At 40.0% G+C, this 15686-nt stretch overlaps 1 protein-coding gene across 1 annotated transcript in view; it reads right to left on the bottom strand.

Annotated features, from left to right (window-relative positions):
- The window catches only part of ACSL1 (acyl-CoA synthetase long-chain family member 1), a 31011-nt gene extending 16401 nt beyond the window's left edge, over window positions 1-14610 (bottom strand). The window contains exons 1-6 of the mRNA XM_009330672.1: window positions 14313-14610; window positions 8690-8804; window positions 8249-8313; window positions 6856-6957; window positions 2918-3017; window positions 2572-2750 (exon numbers count right to left, since the gene is read on the bottom strand). Coding sequence (XP_009328947.1) covers window positions 2572-2750; window positions 2918-3017; window positions 6856-6957; window positions 8249-8313; window positions 8690-8804; window positions 14313-14507 — 756 coding nt within the window. The 5' untranslated portion in view covers window positions 14508-14610. The remainder of the gene's footprint in view (window positions 1-2571; window positions 2751-2917; window positions 3018-6855; window positions 6958-8248; window positions 8314-8689; window positions 8805-14312) is intronic.
- Between the last annotated feature and the right edge of the window lie 1076 nt (window positions 14611-15686).

Below are 15686 nucleotides of genomic sequence, written 5' to 3'. Positions count from 1 at the left end.
TAGTAAACCAGAAGTCACTCACTAGAGAAGTTCAAGGTTAAGCAGTGTTATGACAAGCCACAGCAGGCAATCAATCCTATACCTCATGCAGAGCACCTGTGCCACTGACAACTGTTGAATAGATGAAGCAAGATTCACTTCAGTAAGCACCTCGCACCAACACCACTGTTTGTAAGAAGGAAGACTGAGTTTCCCCATGAAGGGGGTCATTGGTGGTTTGTACTCCTTCTATACTGAAGAGCAGAGAGCACAAGATTCTCTCCTCCAGAACCTCTTCTGCTTCCCTCTCCCTCCTTATGATTATTCAGGCCTGACCATTAGTGATGCCATAGTTCTTTAAGCAGAAGGGAATGGATACCAAGAAGATCCTTTTATCATCAAGGATATAGTGATTAAGAGGAAAGATTTCAAAGTTGATGTTCAATGTCTATGAGCTTTAAAGTTTCAAATCAAGACTTATTACTGTTGTGCCTATTTAAGACTAGAAACAATACTAGTTTAAGGACTTAACAAGAGATCCATTTTAATTTGTGTTAAGTATAGCTTTGGAAGCACCCTTTAAGGGCAGACACATCATCTTCACCAGTGCCTTTACATTCCAAGTACACAACAGCACTATGCATTCCTTTACTAGCCCTAGTCTTCCTTTAGTATGATGTACCTCTTAGATTACCCAGAGACTTGAGAAAAAAAGGAATGTCCAGAAACATAGTTAACATTTCCATACCTGTAAGTTTGCCCCTTTGAAATAGTGCCATTATGCAAAAGTTTGCCACTATGACAACACAGCTGTCTGCTCAAAACAACAGCATCTGCTTTCAAGTACCACCAGAAGCTCAATACTTCCCTACAGCCCGTTTTGAGCAAGATCTGGTATTTACTGAATATACAGCTAAGATCTCCACACACTTCTTGTGATTTCCCAGAACAGGACTCCAACATCTCCTCCTATTGAAAAGCCATTTATTCATAGCTACTCAGCTCTAAGTAAACACAGCATACATACAGATACTAGGCATCAGAAACCATGCTTATGGCATCTGGGAGATACACAGAGGAACTGGTAATATAACCTATAAAGCACAGCTAGCAATAAACTCAAGCCAGAAATCCAGAAAGCAAGTACTTAAAGCTAGAAATAGTTGTTCTATTCTAATCTAAGCTCCTAAATAGTTCAAGTTGCCATTCAGGAGACACTAAAAACCTCCACCTCTTAAAAAAAAAAGTGACAAAACTTATTCCTGCTCACCAAAACACTATTATAAATATTTAAGTTTGCCTAACTTCTAAGATTTAGACAAGAGGCTCTTGGAGCACCTATTACTGCATTAATTCAAACATCAAGCAGTATTGTCAAGTAAGAGCTACAAAGTACTAGTGGAAGTCACTACTTAAGCATCTAAACTTCTAACTTAAAGATAACATTCACCCCCTGGGTTTTTTTTCTGTAGCTAGAAGATCCAGTGGAAAGCGTCTTCCTCTGCCAAAAACTGGAGTGCAACTCAAGGAAAGAAGCTGATTTTAGTGGCCCAACTGCAAGTTGGTACAATCTTTTTCCAAGTTTAACCCAACCCTTTTGCCAGTGAGCTACAGCACTGCTTAAGTCACTTATGCTGCATAATGTTTTTTAGCCCCATTTCAACCTGTCAGTCTCGCTGAGGCTAGTTAACTACAATACAGTTAATCATCTTTTTTAAAAGACACATTGGCATTTTTGTATCTTTACCAGGAGGTGGCCCTGTTAACATAGCAGTTAAGACTCCTGTGAAAACAAGTTCAGTGAAATGAAGTATTTCACACTAACACCTGCGCAAGACAAGCATGCTTATTTGGAGATACTCAAGTCCTAGTGAGCCAAGCCTTCACCAGAACTCCAGCTGGAACCAGGCTAAACCCAGTTTCATAATCTCACAGTAAAGGTGTACTTTATGCAATTTGGTCCTGGGACAGCATTCTCCAAATAATGACTGAAGTTATGAAATACACTTGCATAAGAGATCTATGCAAACAAAACTACAATCAAAACCAAGACTTGAACATTAAGGTGGCTAAGCAAAATGGTTTCTACTTCCAAAACCTGGAAGTCTCATTCCCCTACATTACCATAAGCTTACCCTGGAACAGTTTACTGCTGTTTTCCTCCTCCCCCAGAAAATATTTTGTGGATTCAGTGCACAGGGGGAAGATGCCATTTTTCACAAGGCCAAAACCCACACAGGCTCTTTTTGAAATAAGTATTTCTGAAGTATTAGTCATAGCATATAATTATCATGTTACCGCTTCACATGGGTAAGCCTTAACACTCAGATCTGATATTCAGTCTGGACTATGTTAACAAGCTTTCATTCGGTCATCTTGGCATATACACTTTTACATTTTGAGCATTGTGAAATACTATTAGCAAGTTGTTTTCCTTCTTTTTTTTGTGTAAACTTCAATCCAAGAGATAGTTAAGTATTTTGAAACTAATCCACCACATTTTGTTCACAGTCCTAAAATCTGTTCAGACACTGTCTTCTTCCTCCACAAGTAAATGGGATGAAAGCAGTAAAGTAAGTTAAGCATGCTTACCTCTAACTCTCTCATGCTGAAGACTTCCACCCCACACTTTTTGCCACGTTCCACAAGATCCATGCCAAAAGACTCCATGATAACAATGGTGTTGAGTATTGGAGTTTCCCCCTTTTCCACACTGGTTAGCAGAAGTTTGGCCTTGTCAGGTTTGTCACAGAAAACCAATGACAAGTCAGCTGATGAAAGAGAACGACATTATCAATATCACAAGTTGAGTTTAGACTAGATCCATACATATTTCAGAACACGGTAGTGGAAGACTCTTCTGAAGAAGGCTACAGTTCTGCCCTCAGTCAGCTCTGCCATCATACATTCAGTTGCTGAACTACTGAAAGTGTCCTACCTTTGTTCACAATGTACGTAATTGCTTCAGTTCCCAGTGTATCATAGAGTGGCACCACCACCATGGAGAATGCATAGCATCCCTGTTCAATGATAACCCACTGCACAAAAAGAGATGCAAGTCACTATGTGTTTGCTTATCGTAACAGACCTCCAAGAAAGACTCATATTTGGATTCTAACAAGGAAACTAAGAGGACAGAGCTCATTTGGACAAGTCTTTCTAAAAAAATAAGTGGCAGTTTTTATCATTTGTTTACTTTGAAAACCTACTACATTGCTTATTTTTTCTTTCCTCCTTCCACAGATAACAATAAGGAACTATGGGAAACAATCCAATCCAATAAAATTCAACTCTGCCCCTAAGAATAATTAAGCACTTTTGAAAAGGTTAACATTAACTGTCTCCTTAGTTTACCTATTAACAGAAAGAGACTGAGTAAGAGTACAGTATTTTTTTCTTGGTTTTAGGTTGAGGTAGCCAAAGCCTTCAATATTCTATATTACCATGGTATATGAATCAGTGAAGGACTTGCTCATGTCTTGACACACATTAAATTTATATACACACAGTATTCTTACCTCTACATTATCTGCACCTCATTTGAATGCCAGACATGCAACATATGCAGTTAAACTAGAAGTCCTTTCGAAAGCCAGCCCCAGAAAGTTTTTCAGCATTTCTCAAGACTAACCATTCTTCTTTAAAAGGAATCTAATCTGAAGACTTCTATAAAAAAATGCAATTACATCCCTGCAAGCCACAAGAAGAAGGATTTGCCTGCTAAGAAGTCTAGTACTCAATAAACATAATGGGTATTGCAGCCTTATTGGGTGTGATGCAAGCTGACAATGCTTTACAGCAAGCCTGATTTCATCCAAAGTACCATCAAGGTAAAATAGTCATGCAATTCTTTTTCCAGACAGTAGCTATTGGTATAGTTTGTAAACCACTAGCTATACCAAAATACAGGGTAGCATGCGGCTCCCGAAATGGGAGCCTCCAGACACATGAAGAGGCCAGTGGAACTGGAACATTTCAGTTTTTCCCCATCAAAGAAGAGTGACAAAAATTCTGAGACGCAGTACCTTTAGTCAGTTCCAGTTACAGGAACAAAACAACACGCATCTTAAAGTTATCAGAACTTGTAATTCAACCAGGATTGCATTAACAAGGGTGCTTGTTTCCCTTCCCCACCCCCAAACTTTGTCACACTTTCCAGTGTTTTTGCAGGACACTAGCCAGTTACCTCACCCCTGTATGATGACAAGTTTAAAAATCATTCAGCTGGTTATTCCATATAATATCTAATATAGAGGCTATGTTAACAAAGTTGCTAAATCTCAGTTTTACAAACTGTTTACTTTAGGAAACTTGCCTGTAAAAAGTTGTCTACTGATTGAGACAGCCTTAAATGCAGGGAATTTTTCTGAAAGCATTTACACAATAGGTAAGTTGTACACCTCTTGTCCAAAGAGACTTCTTATGAAACTAGTACAAGGCCAGCTAACAGGTAACTAGACTTTCATGCAGACGTTAGACATACTGGTAAGTCTAAGCAGGCACACCTATATCAGCCACGAAAGGGTCCACTGAATATTTCTTCCTAGATAGCATCCACCTGTACATGTAACAAGGGGGCAGCTGTATTGTTGTTCAGCAGCCTGAAGTTCAGTAGTTATTTTAGTAGGGTGGTGGTCTACTACAGTAGACTTCAGAAGCTGCACACGGTGATAACACTTCCTGTTGCAGCCTCCAACAACTCTTGCATACCATCATTCTCAATACAACAACCAGCATCTTTACTTTCTGGACTACCAAGACATTTTTCTTCCATATTAGCTTCTAAAGTTAGGAATATTGAAATACAAATATCAAACCTTGACACTCGAGTTCTCTCTCAAAGCCCAAGCAAGCAACTAGTACTGAATACAGACAGCAGTCTGAAAGTTTCAATTTGTTTTCTGCCATGGCTCTGATCTTCTATTAAGGGACACTGTATATTTCACTGTCCTGTTTTCTCAATCCTAAACACAACTTCCTTGCTTGCAGAAGAGATCATCTGTTTTCCAGTTACTCAAAGAGAAAGTAATATTTTTATTTATAAATCCAAGTTAGTTTTTTTTAGTGAACATTTAAGCAAGTAACATGCTAGGATTTTCCCCATCAGGGGATTTCCCCAGCAGCTGTTCCCTGAACTGACAAATGTGAATCATTTCACACAAAAAAACTTCACATAATCTCCTGTCTGGATTAGTGATTATGTTGGGGATGTCACAACACCTATCCAGCAGTTTTCAGCAGGCAAAATCCCAGATTTAAAATTGCTGGTTTAAACAAGTGTTTCCAGCTCATTCCTGACCCAACTCAAAGCCTGCTGGAGCAATGCAACTCAAGCACATTTTGTCTCTGTAATCCAAGAGCAGACCACACTACCGTGCTCTCCTTCAGAAAAATCCACTGACCCAGCAGTCAAAGACTTTGCACCCAAAGCTCTATAGAGAAACAGTTCAAATTGGCACAACACTAACATCTCCCCCCCCCCCCTTTTTTTTTTTTACTTCCACTTCATAGTGTTATAAGCACAGGAGGATGAACTGAAGAGTCTGTAACACCATGTCATTTAACAGCTTCCTAGTTGGAGACATCCCAGCCTTTTTTATTACAGAAAAAACTGTAGCTGTTAGAACCAGAATTCCAGCAGGAAAATCCAAACAGCAAACTACTGCAGATTTAAAGTCTGGAAAAAATATTGGGTTTTCTTCCTTTGTCTGTACAAGGCTAGAGTTAGGGGTTTTTTTTGTGGTGTGGGTTGGAGAGGAGGAAGGGAGTCAAGGTCACTTGTCACACAGCTTGCTTTAATGAGAGCAGGGAAGGCTCAGTGACAAACTGAAATCAGAAGAGATCCAACAGCAAGCTGTTGTCCAGCATGACCAAGACACTGATACAACTTCTAACTCTGTCAACACTGTAGATGGCTCTAGATAATGGCATCCATCTGGGAGCGTTTAATCAAGAGGGACAGTATATTTGACAAGACTTAAGAACCAGTCTCCTGTCTTAATACAGGTTTGGATTGAACTAGCTTAATGCAGTGAGTACCAGCTCAAGCTACTTTAATAAGTCTAGAGAATAAATATTTACTGAATACTTCGTAATATTTTTAGAAACAGCAATCTAGACCCACTTCTGGGTTAAAATGCATAGATACTAACTAATCAATCTAATATCCTTGTAGTTGTCTCAGGTTTGTAACATCATTTTGCTTTGACAGGTGATCTTCTTCAATTATATCACTTTCTTTAATCTTTCTGCCCCTTTATTAAACTGCAATTAATTTTCAATTTTTGCCTTCATCAGCAGTTCTCCCTCCCAGAATCTTTGTGCCCAGGGCCTCTGGCAGAGATAGAACTATCACCTTTAGCCATCTTCTATTGGTCCAAATATTTAATCACTAAGTGTTTCTTTGAGTTTTGAAGGGTTTAAACGCCTCCTTGTGACTTCCAACCACTTTCAATTACATTGTACTCCAATGTCACTTTTTCAAGAGAAAGCAAATGGTGATTACATTCACCAAGTACAGCATTAGCTTCCCATTAAACAGCCCTCCTCTACAAACTGGAAAGATGAGAAGAGAATGAGTTAAGTTCTTCTGGATTCTGTAATTCTCTTCCTGCTCTCCAGCCTTCTGCATTCAGCTCTGGGAGCGAAAAAACAATATAAGACACTAACAGTTGTGTCAATTATCAGTTTTGGTTCTTAGCTAAAGATGCCATGTCTATGGCTTGTGGGTCCACAATGTCAGCCTTCAGCCTCTTCCTAACACCAAATGGTCTCTTAGTAGGGAAGCTCACTACACTGCCAAAAAGCAACAGATGTAAGAGTGGGACACTTCAGTAACAGCTAGATGACCAATGCACACACTGTCAATTAAATTACCTCAGGTCTGTTTTGTGAAAAGATTCCTACATATTGAACGTGAGATGGTTTGAAGCCTCGGTGGAGTAATGCAGAGCCCACACACTCAGCTCTGTCTGAAACCTGGAGGGGCAAAAAAAATAGAGAAGACAAAGATTGAGAGCAACTTTATCAGTATACACCCCTCAACATTATTTTACCTTAAGTCTTACAAAAAGGCGGCCAGTAATTGGTATGAAGTAGACAGAAGGTTTCTAGGCTATTTTGGATGTCCTCTGCCTTTGATAACCTAAACATTGCAGTGCCATTACACTGCGCTGATTGTAGATACTACACTTGCACTCCATATGCAGCAAAAGAGACAATCCCGTTGGACTTTAAAGTGTTAAGTGTAAGTTCAAATGTTGAGCTCACATACACAGAAAAGGCTGTTTTGTTGTATCTGTATTAAACCGCAGAAGTGACCCTGGAATGATTCAGCATTGTATTTCTGCTCAATCACAAGCACTACCTATGCCATCCTTCTGCTTCATTCAGTACCTATGGGAATAGCATTTCTCCCTTCAAAAAGTCGGAGAATAAGAGGCAAAACCCAGCTAGTTCTATAAACAAAGCTTGGGAAGGCAGTTTTCTAAATTCTTTCCATATAGCACATGAATCCATGTTAGTCACATGACTCAAACATAAGAGCTTCAAAGAGAGGTTGCACCTAACAAGTGCCCAGCAAAATCACCTTGGAAAAAGGTGAGGTCTGCTACATACAAAAGGTGTTTAATGACCTTAACAGCATGCAATAGGCAAGGTTTATGCAAATTTGAAGACAATAACTGATTAAATCAGGAACCAACTAAAAGCACACAGCTGTTAAAGATTTCCATAAAGATATTTTTAGCAGTCATGAAGGAGCAGGCTACTAGTTAGAAGCATATCTGTTAACACCCTATACAACCATCATTCAGCACTATGGAGACAAGTTGTCAAGAAGCACAAGTAACATCTGTAGGTAGGACTCTTCCTAGTGTAAAATGAGCCTCTCAGAAACAAGCACCTAAAGTAGTAGCAGTCAGAGTCCCTGAATACTGCTTCAGAGCTGCAGCCCTTCAAAGCAGCGTCCAAGTTCTAAACAATTCAGCAATGAGACACTAAAAGCTGCCAAGATAACTCAAAAAATTCTGAAATAAAACTGTTAATAAACCAAGTAAGTGCAGAAGATACTCTTTTCTCCCCCTTGCACATATTTGAGGCTGTTCCTTTAAGATACTCTAATAGGAACTAGAACCTTTCCACAATATTCTGCTACTACTTTAAAACATCTATAAATAATTAAGATTTGTTATATCACATTACTGGATGTTGTCTCAACAGTCTCAGCAAGCAAAAGCAGGTCTAGCACTAAGTTAGAAAGACTACTTACCTCTTTATAAGAGATCCACTCATATGGCTGGTTTGGTTTTCTAACACCTAGACATGGACCATTATCTAAAAATGATAATCAAAAGTTACTCAAAATTTAACCCCCGATTCCTCTGTCCTGACACCATACTAACTACACTCTTGGTGTTAAGCCTTCAGAAGACAAACCTTTTTTTTTTTAGAGCGGGGCAGGGAAGGAAGCTGGGGAAGGACATAGAGGCAACGAGGTTGGTTTAGGCTAAGGAACACAGCACTGACTTTATTCACACAACTCTGCTTTACAAGAGGTCACAGTTAAATTTGCCTTCAAGAAAGCTCACATCCAATACATTTATCACATTGCTAGGTAGACATCCCCTAGCCCCAACTGCACTGCAAAAGAGCCCAGACCTTTAGTCCTTGACACATTGTTGAAAAAAGTTATCTTTAATTTTAGACTTACTTGATACTTGCACACCCCTTTGGAAGATATCATAAGCTGTTCTCACATCATCGTAGTAGTAAATCAACAATTCATCGCTGTTAAGAAGAGAGGACCTTCGAGCATGCTCACCACCCTAAGAAAACCAATTAGAAAGGTTAGACACTTGTTAGTTATAAATGAACAGGAGTTTCCCGAAGGAATAAAACCACCTCATCCATTAAGTTTTGTTATGAGCCTTGGTAAATTCTGCTTGAGAGAACTGCGGTTCTTTTCACCACCAGGGGAGAGAGAGATCTGCAAGGTTTCCCAGGATATTGTTTAAAGAGTCAGACTGCTCCCTGCATTACTAAAAATCTGTCAGGCAAAAATCTTATTCCTCAGCTATCTATGATAGCACAGACCAAATGAGAACCACAAAATGCCCTTTGACACTCCTTACTAGACAGAGGGTTTTCCTTAGAGCACTTGCTCTTTCCTTCAAGAGCATACTTGCACTCAGACCAACATCTACTCTATAGGAAATGAACAGATCACTAGTACACGTCTCTGCCCGGAAAGCAAAGCAAGACTGCTTGCTTTATTGTGCTGGTTTCACAGAACTTGGATAACCAAGGTCAGCTTCTAGATTTTCCCAGTTCTACCACCACTGGCTAACCTGAGGAAGATCACACAACATAGTTTGTAACCACAGTCATAGGTAATGTCAACAAATGCAATGCATCAGTACCATGTTTGATGTGCTACAATTCCTGTATCAGGTGAAATATCATATCCTAAGCCATTCCTTGGCAACAGTCGAGAAATATTTGTTTTCTCCTCATCTGAGCTACTACTGTTTTGTTCACATGCCCTATTAGTCAGCACCACAAAAGCAGTTTTTGCAGGACCTGAGGCACTAACCAAATTTGAGGATGAGACTTCAGACAGACAGCACACTGCTTAGACAGAAAACTGACTGCACTGTCCTTCTGAAAAAACAGAAGCTCTATAACAGACTACTATTGAAAAGACCCCATCAGTTCTCGTGAGTTTTCAGTAAAGAGAAACATAACCAACTTATGGGAAAAAGAATAAAGTAAGCAGAACCAAAGTAAAGTGAAATTAACTGAATTTTCAACAGCCCTAGAGTAAGAGTTTTGCAGAAAAACACCTAGGTCCTTGTGTGAAGGCCATCAGGAGTTCAATGTTATTTTTCAGAGATGCAGTGAAATACACCTGGATATGCTGAAGATCATTTAGACCTTACCTTATGCTCCCAGTTTGAGCTCATCTACTAGGCAATATTATGGTATTGGTCTACACTTTACTTGAAAATAGTGGTTCTTGCTACTCTAAGAGCCTGTCTAAAGGGTCCTTATCCAGAATATTTGTGCAATATCAGGGAAAGTTCTGTTTGCAGCAAACTTCTTAGGGAAAAAAAAAAAGCCACCACTGGTCATTACAACCACCAAGCATCTGAATCTCAGGACTGGAATATTTGGCTGATTTCACACAGGTTATTTGAATGGGATCTAACAGATCTGTCCCGTACAAAGGTAAGCACTCAAAAGGGTTGTGAGTTTTACTAAAGTGTTCTTAAGGAGCTAGGCAATAAAGTCTTATTAATGCAAGAACAGCCTCTGGTTACTCAGCGTAAGGCAGCCCTTGCAGCAGCTCAGGGAGTTGCAGGAAACTGACCCATTACACAGCAAGTGCTGGACATTAAGTAAAACCTTGGCATTTGTTCAGAACAGCAGCAGCTGAAGGAAACGTTTATTCTACAACAGAGGCATATATTACTGTATCAATGCCTATTTGGGTCACACAACAAGATAGCTGCTTTTGTTCCAGCCATGGGTTCGCTTCTTGTTGACACAGGCTGCTTAGGATTAGCAGTAATGTCAAAACACACTGTGGGCTCCACCATGCCTCAGAGGCAAGAGACCCAATTTCCATTTTCCTGAAAGTACACCAGCAAGCGGTGCTTAGGTCACTAAGATGCATATTCTGAGCAGCAAGAAGTATAAACTAGAGTTTTCAAACCAGCCATGTAATTTTAAGCATGCTAATCCCTAGGTAAGCACACAACAGCTGAAATTGATCACTTAATAGGGAGGCAAGCACATGTCTAATCAAGTGATTTTTGAAAGACAAGGCAAGCTAGAGTTCTGGTAACGTATCAGGAGAATGCAAGTAAGTTTAAAAGTTTTCATGAGTTGAAAACCTCTCTCCATATTTGAATGTCTTTTCTTAAGGGAATAAAAAAGCCAGAGTCACAAATCCAAACTCTTACTACTAGAAAACACTGACATTCTACTGTTTATTTATACGCTATCCTTCTACATGCTTTAGAAGAACTTGAGCCAAATAGAAGTATTTGGGTTTTTAAAACAAGGTTTAATATATTTGACAGCCATACACCTGCATGTAAATCAATAGCCAAAGTTGTTCAGCTATCAGTCACCAATGGAAAAAGCAATCTACAAGCAAACAGATCCAGATGTGCCTATAATTACAGGCATTAAGGGTGCACGAGCTTTGCAAAACACAGGACTAATGCCCTATTTCTGCCATTACTGTAGCACTGAAATTCTTAACAATATAGTGCATGACTGAGTATAGCATGAGTCTCAGCAATGCAGTCTCACACTAGTCAGACTTTATTTAGAATTACTCCTCATTAATCTTGTCTCCCCTCCTACAGACAAGAGATTCAAGTGGATCCTGGAAGATTCACTTATACCTCTGAGAAGTTCCCCTAAGAGAGATCAGGCTGGGAGCTCTGAAGACAAGAAGGTTTCTTTCAGTGAAGTGTAACTGTAGTATGCATACTTTAAAGATCGTACTCCACATCTTTTAGTTGTGGCATCTACTCTAGAAGAGCTGATACTTTCAGTAACTCTTTGTACCAATATTCAACTAAGCATGCAATCTTTATGCTCATTCAGTGATGGTTAAAATGGGTCACTGGGTGCTGGCCTACCAAATCAAAGCTTTCCAGAGATGGGAAGTGACCTGGAACAGGAGTAAATAGGATCTTTTTCCTCTGATATAGAGTTACAAATATTTATTATCAGAACATGTAGAAACCCTACTCCAGTCACTGACTTCATTTAACTTTGTTAGAGGCCAAGGAAATAAGTCACAAGTAAGAATTAAGCAGAAGCTTATTTATAGTTCAAAATTATTATCATTAATGAACAGATAGATTAGATATTAAAACAATAGAAAAGAGGAATTGCCTTCCGCCACATCTTTTTTGGAGCACATTGCTTACTCCCTAGACCTTTTAATATTGTATTGCTTAGCCAGAAAAAATAGCTAAGACATAATTTGAGAGCAGTATTTGATATTTTTCTTCTGTGGAAGTGACAATCCATCTTAACACCCGTATAAGAGAATGGAGTGACACGAAATTCTAAGCAAAACGTAGTGAGAAACTGCATCCCAAGCACTGTATTACACTCTTGTTACTGTTATAAAGTACCAATTCTAACAGACACTTGAAACTTGCTTCAAAACATACATTCTCATTTGATTACAGTTTGGTACAGTTTACAGCATTACATTAAGGGCTGTATCTGAACTGTCAATAAACAAAACTGAATAGATCTTGATCATTTCAACATGTTCTCAAAGTTTGAGCTCCTTTATCACTAAGACATGCTAACACAGCTGTTTTTCATTTCAGTTTTACTACAGTTCAGTCTTCCTATTAAAATGTATTTTCTGAAGAGGGAGTGAAAAATAATGCTGTTATACCTATTTTGCTCTGATCAGAGAGCTGATGTTAACTAGTACAATATGGATCAATGATGCATTAAGTAGTTTAGTGAAGAACAATGATTTCAATCACAGAACCCCGCAGTGCTGAGCAATTTAGCTTGAAGAGGTAAAGGCAGTGAACTGAGACTGCTGTCAAGAGTCTCAAGCAAATAAGCATTTGTCACTGGTTTTATGGCCAGTTAAGAGCCACTGTTTTTACCATCTTCCAATGCAAAGTCCTCCAAATCTGCTGAAGTCTATACTGACTAGTAAGGCTCTCCACAGCTGGAAAGCTTTCACTGCTAGTTTATTCCAGCCACCAAAACATGCTGCTCTACAAGACTATTCCACCCACTAAGTGGCTGCTGTCAGGACTGGGAAAGCTCACCAAGAAAAGTAAGATCTAACCTCTGGATCCTTACTCTACACATGTTCCTTGAAAAGATGTTTTTGGCAATTATCACATTGCCAGAGCATATTTTTGTTTCCCCCTTTGTGTAATTCTAATAGCAGACCATTACTTGCTATAGTAACATGATGTATCAGTAAGCTTACTGTATACCATACTGGGAAGAAGATTAGGAAATAAGTGGTACTAAACTTTTGAATTGAGGGGCCAGCTAATGCTTCATTCTTCAATTTCAATATCATGAAACATTGCAAAGAAAGTGCCTGATTTGAGGCTATGACAGGAGTTTGCTTTGCTGAAGTTCATGAAAGTCTACCCACTGTAAATTTCAAACTGCTCTGCCACATTTGTTTACATCAGTTTGTAGTCACATCTACTCTTAAGCACAAGAAGAAGCTACGTTAATTGCACTTGACACAGGACAACTGGATGCAGTCTATCCACACAGAAGAATGTGCTGTAAAGGGAGACTTCAGTTGCAAGTATATATAAAAAAATCCGTAGTGGTAGTTTCTGACTATCAAAAGTAATGCAAGAAACTGGCAGCCTTACAGTCCTACATTTTGTATCTCTCTTGAAGATCACAACCTTTCAAAGCTGTCTCCTTCCTTCAAAAAAGGAAACACCTTGTCTACCCTGAAGAAATACAGAGGCACTCTTGAAAGAATGAAATAAGTGGTAAAAATCTTAATTCTGTAGTGAACAGGGCAATTGATACAACTGCTGGTCAGGAAGCCCTGGCCATGTAATCAGTTGTCTATATTTGCTTCTAAGTAACAGTTCCTCCCAGTCAGACTGTTTCCATATTTGACTTCGCTATTAAAAAAACCCACCACCTAACAGCAACTCTGTCTGCCTCTAAAAAGCGTAAAACAAAAGCTAAGCTAGCATATCCAGAGTTTAGCAGGTGGTTGCTTTAATTTCAACTTACTTCATGGCTGGGATCTCTTGGCAGGACTAATATATCTTTCCACAGATCATTTGAGGACAGTTAGTACCCTCTTCATGCTTGTAACCCAATATAGAATGTCTCATCTGTCAGCTATTATGAACTAAATATTATAACAGAAAAGTATTAACCTAATCAGTACACACCAGCATACTGACTCTGACCCCAAGACCTAATTTAATAGGTCATCACCTAAGCACATGTTCAGGAATTGAAAACTACACTGGGCCAATTCTAACATTCGCAAGTTTCCTCCCACCAGTCAGATCAGAAGCCCAGTTTTCTCAGCACAAAGTCTTTTTCTACCATGCAAGTTACCACCATGATGACCTCAACCCTCAAATTGGTTTTCAATTTCAGAAAGCCAAAAAACTGAGTTCAAGCCATATTTCAGAAAAAAAACCAAACATGCCCTGAAATGTATTCCCCTCCCACTGCAAGTTTAGAAACACTTATGTAAATTAGTGTTTGGTCTCTCCCAATGCTGCCTTTAGGCTTCAAAATTCAGTGAAGGACAGCCTCCATTAAGTGACACTTACCTCTACTTCCACAGATTGCATTGCTAAATCGCATGGTGGTTTTAGTGCTTTCGGTCTTGTTGCATACCAGTAGGTCGTGAGAGCTGCAAAAGCACCGAAGCCCATCAGCGTATTTGTTGGAAGGGTGCGCACATACTGTCTGACATCCCCAAGTTCTGGCATTCGTAGGTGTCTAAACAACTCATGTGCTTGCATTGCAGTTCAGTGCAGTTGTCCCGATGCTGGAATCTGTTGATATGAAATAAAGTTACACACAAATATTTGAAATCCCCTTTCGATTCACTGTTGTCGTAGGAGAGCAATGTATGCTTTGTCCAGCTAGCTTCCCACTGTCAAAGTAATTTGATCTGCCACTAGGCAGGCAATACCTTCAGACTTCAGTGCTGCAATTAATTAAGCAAGCAATTACTCATTCATACTCTAGAAAAACAGGTGGGGCTGACAGGAGGCAATTTCTGCAGGGTTTTAATAATGCTTTTAACAGACAGTGCATTTTAACAAATCTTTTTTTTTTTTTTTTGAAGGACAGCATTTCAGAAATGTTAAATATTTACTTGCAGAGTAGCTGTGCTATAAGACTGTTTAAACAGCAAGTGCCAAACAGGGAAGTCGGGGAGATGGAGGACAGGGGTGTAAGGCGTTAACTTACCTGCATTAACCTAACAGAGAGCATCCTAATCCTATAGTAGCACAGCAGGATTTTTCATCTCTTAAGTCCATTAAATAAACTCACTCTCTCTTTTCTACTCTCCCTCCAATCACGCACAGAGAGCTCACTACAGCAAGCTGCCTTCACAGCTGATACCCTCCCATAGCTCCTCTATGCTAGGAAGCTTCCTATTTCTCCCAGCACCATGCCAGCAATTTATCTCTGGTCATGAGGCTGACTAAAGCAGCATCTAAGGAGGCCCAAGGCAGCAGCACACAGCAATATAATCAAGCACAGGAAGCACATTTGGTTTGTCACGTTCACACAGAAGGAAGAGCCGAAAGAGGCTGCTCCCCGCCAGCGCTCACTGACATGGATATTCCACAGCAAGAACCAGCTGCGGGAAAAAAGGGACTGCAGTCAGCTCAGCTGGTGCTCTCCTCTACAGCCAAGGTCTCCCGGGATGTTTGTCACATGCCAAACCCACCAGCTCCTGCCCACTAGGTGAGAGGTAAGCAGCAGGCAGCCGGCCTGCCCGGGGCCAATGGCAACCCGCACCCAGTCACCCCACCGCCCGCTGAAGGGCGCCTGCCCACCCGGCTGGCAGCAGCGCTCACAGGCGCCTGTCACCAGCTCAGCCTCCTGCCACCCAGCCACGGCTGACAACGGCCGCTGTCGGGGTGGGGGGGAAGCAACTTGCTTGAAGAGCCGAGGCGTATTTACTC

This window comes from Pygoscelis adeliae, unplaced genomic scaffold (genome assembly GCF_000699105.1).
Source record: "Pygoscelis adeliae isolate BGI_AS28 unplaced genomic scaffold, ASM69910v1 Scaffold167, whole genome shotgun sequence".
NCBI lineage: Eukaryota > Metazoa > Chordata > Aves > Sphenisciformes > Spheniscidae > Pygoscelis > Pygoscelis adeliae.
The sequence above is the reverse complement of the archived record's forward strand: the minus strand, read 5'-3'. Positions and strand labels throughout refer to the sequence as shown.